The sequence below is a fragment of the Haliaeetus leucocephalus genome, unplaced genomic scaffold (assembly GCF_000737465.1).
Source record: "Haliaeetus leucocephalus isolate CR32 unplaced genomic scaffold, Haliaeetus_leucocephalus-4.0 Scaffold228, whole genome shotgun sequence".
NCBI lineage: Eukaryota > Metazoa > Chordata > Aves > Accipitriformes > Accipitridae > Haliaeetus > Haliaeetus leucocephalus.
In genome coordinates this window covers 682,148-691,006 of record NW_010972664.1, presented here as the reverse complement: position 1 = coordinate 691,006, position 8,859 = coordinate 682,148, and the positions used below count along the sequence as shown (strand labels likewise).

General features: G+C 36.0%; 1 protein-coding gene across 1 annotated transcript; it reads left to right on the top strand.

Annotated features, from left to right (window-relative positions):
* Positions 1-328: 328 nt before the first annotated feature.
* On the top strand, positions 329-7,540 carry CXADR (coxsackie virus and adenovirus receptor). The gene is made up of 7 exons (XM_010567630.1): positions 329-425; positions 2,146-2,315; positions 2,995-3,199; positions 3,565-3,720; positions 5,859-5,981; positions 6,323-6,461; positions 6,829-7,540. The coding sequence occupies exons 1-7, from the start codon at positions 329-331 to the stop codon at positions 7,094-7,096; spliced, it is 1,158 nt and encodes a 385-aa protein (XP_010565932.1). The 3' UTR covers positions 7,097-7,540.
* The last annotated feature ends 1,319 nt before the right edge of the window (positions 7,541-8,859 follow it).

Sequence of the window (8,859 nt, the reverse complement as noted above, 5' to 3'; positions counted from 1 at the left end):
GTGATTAACTGTTACTTCAGAATGAAAGCTTTTAATTTCCTGGGTTATGGATTTGAGGCTTTTAAGGAAGTAACATCATAATGTATTTCATCATCATCCCATATTGACATCCCATCTCATTTCTTTAATATAGTAAAATGAAAATGCAGAAATGCAATTTGGAAATGAACTTGAGAATATTGTATTACAGTTCCCTAATGAGGCAGTGGGGGAGAGGGGAACAGAAGTGTATGGTAGTCACTGAAAAACAGATTAGGAATTTGTGTTCTTTGCTACTGTGCTTTATGGAAACGTGAATGTACTCTGATACCACCCATTTCTAGAGATGATGGCTAGTAGTAATATTGCCTTTGTTTATGCAAAGCTGGCCAAACTTAAGGATTACATTGTAGTATATTTCACTAGTCAGATGACCTTCTTAAGAGGTTTAGAATGGCTAGTTTTACACTTGGAAGCCTGAAAGGATCCTTTAGAAGGGGGGATAGCATCTGTGGCAAGTCAACTAGTATTCATGGAGATCAGTATCATTTAGGAAATAGTATCAATTCAAACTAGTAGCAGAGAATTAATTGCTCAGCTATGTTTACTGTGGTCAAAAAAGAGGTGATACAACCTGTTAGAATTATCTTTAAAAAGATGTACATGGGTTGGTAAGAAACAATGCACCTAAATCTCTTTCATACTTCAAATTGATGTTTCTTGGGTGTTTTTGGTTTTGTTTTTGTTTTTTTTCTGGAATGAAGGTAATACCATGCAAAGTAATACCATGAATGGTAGGAAGAGAAATAATCCTACCTAATTTGTTACTGTATGTTTGTAATTAACAATTGTGAAGGTCTTTTCTTGCAGGCTATTGTCTGGAACTTAGTATGTCAGGTGCTTTCTCTTTCTGAATGATTTTATGGTTTTTTTAAATAGCTGTTAAACATCCCTTTGTTTTGACATCAGGAAGAGAATCCAAAGACTTGATGCAGAGCAGAATATTAGTAAGGTAGAAGGATAGCTGTTGCAGCCTGATCTACTGCAGAAATGCACTACAGCTTCTCTCCTATATGGAGAAGTAGTTAGATAATAACTTGAGCTAGCGCAGAAGTGCAAGTTAAGACACAAATGCACTGTGTATAATAATTTTTAATTTTATTTCATCTGAGGCTATGATTCTACAGAAGCACCAAAACAATCTATCTTCTTCACACTGGCCGCTCTTCTTGTGCCTTTGCATCTGTTGTGGCTGTGGTAACATCGGTGTGACTGTCTAGCTATGATGGGCAGCAACCTATGCACATTAAATGCCTGTGAAAATCTGAGCATGGTACCCAGCAAGGTGGACAAAACAGTGGATGTACAAATGCCAAACCTGTTTCCATAACAAGCAAAGGGAGCTTTCCACTTCCTGACTGTGATGCATGGGTCTACATGCTTGATGAGGGAAGCCTATGTTTGTTGTAGAATAGGGGGAATCTTGCATTGGGCCTTTTGAGTAAGTCTGTTTGTGTCACTGCATAGAGCCTTTTTCAGGGCTGAATTGAGGAAAATTTGTGGTTTGGAAACATGTTTTGCTTAGAGGCATACAGATAAGGATTACATAGCCTTTTTTGAGGAGCAAGACAAGCAGAAAGGGCAAACGAATCTAAAAAACTCATTGAGATTTTTGGAAAGGATTCATTTGTCTACTCCCTGTAGGTAGAAGAGCCCTTATACCTCAAGGCAGAATAACTTAACTTGATCTAACCCAGGACTTCACAACAATTCTGTCCATCTTAGCAGACTTCATCACTGTTCCATGCTTTTGTTTTACAGTGAGGGAGTAGTGGTAAGGTGATTATCTAATAACTTAAAAAAGCTGCTGCTGAAAATTTTTGGTTTAGCTTTGTATGGGACTTGAATTATACAAAAAAATTGTATGGTTTGAAAGATGTAATGGCATGTTGGATATGATTCCAAATGAGCAGTACATGAATTTGCATTGTGTTCAGTGATGTACTTGCACAGGATCTCTTAAGCGGTGACAAGTCTGACTAATGGCATGATTTCTGTACAGGAAAAGTATGTGATGGACTTGAATATATACTAATATATAATAGAATGCTTATGATGACAAATGCATGTGAAGTGTTTTTAAAACATGAATATATATTTTTATAGGTCTAACAAGAAGCCTAAGTATAACTTCAGTTGGGCATTCAACATTTGAAAAAGCACAAGGAGAGAAAGTTACGTTGCCATGTACTTTTGTACTCTCAGAAGAAGATGAAGGCCCACTAGATATTGAGTGGGTATTGATACCAGCAGATAATCAAAAGAAGGAACAAATAGTAAGTAGAGACTTTTTTTGGACAGTGTTAATTCAGTTTGTTTGAGTAGGTGAATGTATGAACTCTGTTACTGACTTTTTAAACTTCCACCTTTTCAAGTTGGGATGCTTGTGATCTCAAATTACTTTGAAGCACCAGTCGTCTGAAATATTGTGGAAGTTTTGGAATAGCAGATTAAGTATGAAATGTCAAGAAATTTCTCACTATAAACTTGTCTTTTAAAGAAGAACTCTCAAATTAAATATGTTTCAGTTCCAGAAAATGAACTATGCTTCTGTACCTGCATTATTTTCCTGATTGAAAACTGATTTATGAGGATTTAATTTTAAATATATTAATTCTTTTATTTATTAACTCTTCCTTTTCTTTCAAAGCCTTATCAATGAGATGACTCCTTTAGTAGACAGGTTTTACAGGATGAAATTAGAGCAATTTTAAACAGTTTTCTTTCAGATAGAGGTCAGTGCTGACATATTGCTACTTGGGCAGGCGTTTGGTTGGAGTATTCAGTAGAGTACTGTGTGTGGTGGTATTTTGAAGATTGAGATATTTGGCTATGTCATACTTCTGGGATTATTTAAAACAGTAGAAAGAAACTGTCAAGAATCTGAAGATACCAAATTATTTTGAACATTTACATGTGAAGTGGATTTCTGAATCATATTTCTTTTTTTAATAGATAATTATGTATGCTGTAGACAGAATTTATAATCATTATTATGCTGCTATGACTGGGCGGATGCAGTTTACTAATCCTGATCCCAGATCTGGTGATGGTTCGTTGGATATCCTGAATTTAAAGTCAGCAGACACTGGCACATACCAGTGCAAAGTGAAGAAGGCTCCTGGAGTTCAAAGCCAAAAAATACAGTTGACTGTACTTGGTAAGATAATGCTTTTCTTGAATTTTCAGTGACATTTTTAATGTGTTTATCCTATCTTTGATGTCTGAAATTAAAACTTCTGTTGGGCAAAGTCATACTGAATCTATGATGATGCATCCATTATTGAGGCTTTGGGAGGGGTGGACATCATTCTGTTCTGGGGTATGAAGGGAATAATATTCAGAATAATGAGCAATTTTTAAAAGTTCTATGCCTGGCTTGTATTATGTAGAAAATCTTTCCATGCATAGAAATGGTTTGTTGCACAAGCTTTGTCTTTACCAAAATGGGCTGACCTACTAGAACACAACTAGTAAGCATTTTGATTGTGACTGTTATTAATTCAATGATACTTTGTTTATTAGTAAAGCCAGCAAGAACTAAATGTTCCATTGAAGGATCACAAGAGATTGGAAAAGACGTTATCTTGAAATGTGCATCACAAGAAGGATCCCCACTTTTGTCTTATGACTGGAGGAGAGTATCTGGCACACAGGAACTTCCTGCCACTTCCATGCTGAGTACTGTCAAACTTTTATTTATTACTCTGAAATATTTAAGGAAGATTGCATTGGTATTTTTGGCTTATCTTGACTTGTGAGCATCTCCTGCTTAATATTAGTATAGAGTAGTCAAGATAGGTGTCACTTGTGCCCTCTCACTGAGTAACAGTGCGTAAATGACTTTGAAACAAGTTGGTTTTTATTTTTTTTTTATTCATACGGGAAATGTTTCAAGCTTTAAGTTGTGATTCTTACCATTAGGCTGCAGAATTATGCTTGCTCATGCCTGAGTGTTGCGAGTTCTCGTTTGCTGGCGTTGGCTGCTTTTGTGCTCAAATAGACAGTAGGGAAGAGTCAGGACAGAGTCTAGACTAGTGCTTAGAGCTGTCTTCAGGGTAGTGGAGATAAAAGCTTGAATTTTATTAGAGATTGAACTGAGGTCTTCGCTTCCCTATCAAGCGGCAGAACTTCTTACTTAAAAAAGGGTACATGTCTTTAGAAGAAAAGTTTTTGAGTAACAGAGAAGGCTTTACCCTCTTCTTATAAGAGCTGACATACAGGACAGAGTTACATATTCTGAATTTTGACGGATGGATTCCAAATTATTATAGTGGTGGTATTGGATTTTTATTGTGAAAACTTCATTGTAGAAGGTTAATTTATGAGTTTTGGCTTTGTAAAAGTTATTCTGAAATATGTTTTGGAAGAGTACTGCTCAGTACAGGTTCTTTTTGATCTTCTTTGTAGTTACAAAAACCTTAAACCTTGAGATGGTGGGTTTCCTTGCAGTTGAAGCAGTTTAAGAATCTGCTTACAAATAGATGTATTTTAACTCGGGTTGTGTAGGACATACAGGACAAAGTGGTATCACGTGTCTAAGAGTAGCCAAAGTGGATGTCTAGGGTAGAGAGAATTTCTAAGTTGTGTGGTTGTTCCTCATAGGCGTCTCCTATCCTGTAATTTATGCCTCAGGAAATTCAGATGTGACTTCAGTTTAATTGATTTAAAACAAACAAAAAATGACATCTGTGAACTTCTCCAGTTTCCTTTAAACTTTTGTAGTCTATTAGAATCTGTAGTATCTTTGAACACAGATCCCTCAAAATCAGCTACATACGAAGAACCTCATACTGTTCTTCATTTTGATCTTGCTTCCTGGTAGTGCTGTTTGATATGTCTTATTTCTTGTTTTGACAGTGAACAGTTGATCACTAGTGTCCTTCTCTGTACCACTCAAGACCTTAAGCTTCTGTTGTTAGGTCCCTTCTTTCTCCACATCCCAAATTTTGTTTCATGGTAACAAAAAAATCAATTGACAATATCAGTGCTGGACAAGAATTAGTGAGGAAGTATGCAAAAGTGGCATGTAACTTGATAAAACAGTGTTTGTTCTGGACTTGTGAATATAGGTTTGGGGACACTGAACATGTTCTCAAAAATCTAGACACTACCTAGCTTCTTTGGGAGGAAGAGCTAAGTATTTGTGTGGTGCTTTGTTCCTGTGATGTAGTTTCTTGGCAGTGCTGATGGCAAATCTATTGGCAATTAAAGCATGCAAGCCAACTGAAGTTCATATTACTATATTCAGATTCTACTGAATCTCACAAAGGTAGCTGTCAATGGCATTGAAAGCCCTAGGGAAATACTCTTTGTTTTCATGGATTGTCTCCTACACTGTCAGCATAGCTAGATTTAATTGGTCACCCATTGGAGTGCAGTGTTCAGGTTAGATCCACCTCATGTTGAGCATGGGTTCTGCAGGCATCTGAGCTGGTTGTGTAGAATCGGTTTAGACAGAAAGAAGAGAAGGAGGTACTTCTGGGATGCAGTTAATCTTTTGTATTTTAGAATTCTATGTTAGGATGAGAGAATTGGCCGTTCTAAGCATCTGTTCCTATCCATTGACGGAGCAATTAGACTGTAGGCTTTAATATTAAAGTCAAATGCTGTGCAATAAAATTTAAGGTAAAAGTCTTTTACCTTGTTACAAATAATAGTATTTTGCAGCATGATACACTTTTGGTTTTACTTGGATATTTTTAATATGGCGGTTTTCAGTTAAGATTTCATCTATGTGCTGGATTAATAATTCTATAATACTGAATATGGAATTAAATTTTGGAAAATGGTAAACCTCTATCTTTTGTTGTTTGTAGATAAAAATACAGGGGAACTTCTCTTGAAAAATGCCTCTCAAGACTATTCTGGTACATACAATTGTGTTGCCTCAAACAGAGTTGGCACGGATGAATGTTCTGTTCAGCTGAATGTCACCCCTCGTAAGTGTTTGCTGTGTAATGGTCACATAGCACTTTGTGTATTAAAACTGAATAATCTTGTTTCTCTAAATTCCTAAGAGGTTAAAAAAACCAACCCTGTTGTGTAACTGATAGTTGCCACTTCAAGTCTTTATGTCCCAAAATGTTACTTTTTATGCAGAAAGCTGTAACTCTTACTGTTGTTTTAAATGCACGATTGAAGCATACCCTCTGTGATTCAGTGATATGCTATTAACCTGGATCATGTGGAAACATACTGGTTTTAATGTTGATTTAAGAGAAAAAAGTTGGTCATAGAAACTTGACACTTAACAAACAGTATTATTATTTATCTATTCTAGCTATAAATACAGCTGGTATAATTGCTGGAGCTATTATAGGAACTCTGCTGGGTCTTTGTGTACTGGGTTTTCTCATCTTCTGTTGCTGTAAGAAACATAGAGAGAAGAAATATGAGAAGGAAGTACATCATGATATCAGGTAATGACATATGTCTTGTTTCTGAGCGGTACTATTTGAAGATTAACTTTTAAATGTGTATTTCTGCAAATAAGATACTTAACAGTTGAGATTTCTGTCTTAATCTGGAAAGCTTATTAACATACTAACAGCTTGTCAGAGAACTTTTTGTTTTGAATATGGTGTAGGTAGTCATGTCTAACTTCAGTAAAGATCTTAAAGCAATGAATACTTGATTTTTTTTTTTATTTTTTTACCTTAATGTGTGAGCCTCTTCTGGCTACTGTGTCAGAATAGAAAGAAACAAACTGAAAGCTTGTTTTGTAAGCTCCCACATGGTAACGGTGACTGAACTCTTGTTCTGGAACTGTTTTTCTGTTTATTTCAGAGAAGATGTTCCGCCTCCAAAAAGTCGCAGTTCAACAGCCCGCAGCTACATAGGCAGCAATCGTTCTTCTCTGGGTTCAATGTCTCCCTCAAATATGGAAGGATATACCAAAACTCCATACAGCCAAGTCCCAAGTGAAGACTTTGAACGCACTCCTGCTCAAAACCCAACCTTTGCACCTTCAAAGGTAGCTGCACCTAATTTAAGTAGAATGGGAGCTGTTCCTGTGATGATTCCAGCACAAAGCAAAGATGGGTCCATAGTATAAAATATTATTAATTTAAATGCTGCTTTTTTTAAGTGTTCATTGTAAGTATTAGAGAAAACTACTGTGTTTCATCCCTCATTTAAAAAATGGCATGCAATTTTCCTTGAAGAAGATGAACAAGTTTGAAAAGCCACCAATTCTTATTTTTAATTTTAAACTTTTTAGCATATGACAGTTGAACTATTTGCTAAAAGCATTGAAGTTCCTAAATAAATGTCGGACACTGAAGGTATTTGGACCTCTGGTAGATTGTTGAAGAGACGCTATCAGCTAATGTGCAGTTCTGAATAGGTAATAGTGAGACACAAGTGAGAAGTAACAAAAGCATTTCATATGTAGACCATGAAGTTTATCAGAGTTCCTGAAACTTTATCCTCAATTTTGGAATAACAGAAATATTTGAACTTAGCCACTGTCTGATATAGTTGCAGGGGGCTGAAATACTGAGGATGACTTTGAATTCTGTTCAAACTGAGTATTTATGCAGTTCTTTAACCTGGTAACGTTTGTCTGGAGCACTTCTTGAGCTCTTATTTCAGGGGCTACCAGTTATTTGATTGGTTCAATTAATTTATTGAATCTATTCTGAATTTAAAATTTCAGTGAGTGGAAATGTGACGGGAGATCTTGCAAACTCTTAGAAAGATGAATTTTTCTGTAATAACTAGTTCTAGTCATGTCAGATAACTTAATATGTTATCTGATGCAAGGGGTCCTGTCACATTGTTGGTAGTGGTATCTAAACTTAAATCTATAGATCAAATGTTACTGTCACAGTAAGAATGAATATGTGTCTTTATACAGGTCTTAAGTTAATTGTACCTTGCATTTTCCAAAGCCTGTTTAGATTCTAAGGCAGTGCTCTTACTTTTTTCCAAACTGATTACCTAAAAGCTCCATGGTGTTTTAATGAAAGCTGTTAAGTAACTGGTATTTGGTATCTGTCTCTTGCTCTAACATCCCTGTGGAAACATCTTTTCCCATACACATGTAAGCAGTAGTCAGAGTAAAGGCTAAGATGCTAATATCTTTCTGTATGAATTTGCAAGGAGTTTAAAGCTAATTTCTCCTTGCCTCTTCAGCAGCCCTAAATATTATGAACAGACACTTAGACTTTAAGGAGCAAGAGTTTCATGCAGCCAGAATCCGAGAGGAAATAGTTATCCAGAATTGTTGATACAAATCTTGTGTTTCAAGATTAAAAACTCTTCTTCCCAGTTTTGCAAACTTAAAGCATTACAGGAGGAACAAAACAATTCCTTATCTTACCTTCACACATACTTAAGGACTTCTGATAGCTTCTGATGACTGATACTATATACCAGTGGAAGCTGGATTTAAATCTTAGTGCAGTTTGAGTCTTTGTGGATTTTTTTTCTTCCTTCCTATTTTCTGTTTTCTTCTTCATCCTGTGCTGGGGGGTGGGAGCGGGTGAGTCCCTTCAGCTTATTCTAGGATAGATGTTAAACTGCAAGGTATTTTGGAAAACTCTAAAGGCATATAGTATGTGGCACTGATGTTGATGAAGTAAATACCTGAACAGCCTGTTGAAAGATGTTAGGATTATTTGTATGTAGCAACAGTGTGAGAGAAAACATTTCCCCAAACTACTAGGTTTAGTGTCTGCTCTTTTGTAGCTGCTTATAGATCTGTGATAAATTCTTTGGCTTACTACTAAATGTTTGTCCTGTACTTAGGTGCACAATTTTTGGCTGGCACTATTAACATAAGGAATATACCCTTCATACTGAATTTAGAAACTT

What these genes read in the sequence shown, in the direction of transcription:
- CXADR (XM_010567630.1), top strand. Translation starts at nt 329, where the DNA reads ATGGCTAGTAGTAATATTGCCTTTGTTTATGCAAAGCTGGCCAAACTT. An exon ending in AATACAGTTGACTGTACTTG is followed by an intron (nt 3,200 to 3,564) that starts GTAAGATAATGC and finishes TTTGTTTATTAG; the next exon opens with TAAAGCCAGCAAGAACTAAA. An exon ending in TCCTGCCACTTCCATGCTGA is followed by an intron (nt 3,721 to 5,858) that starts GTACTGTCAAAC and finishes TGTTGTTTGTAG; the next exon opens with ATAAAAATACAGGGGAACTT.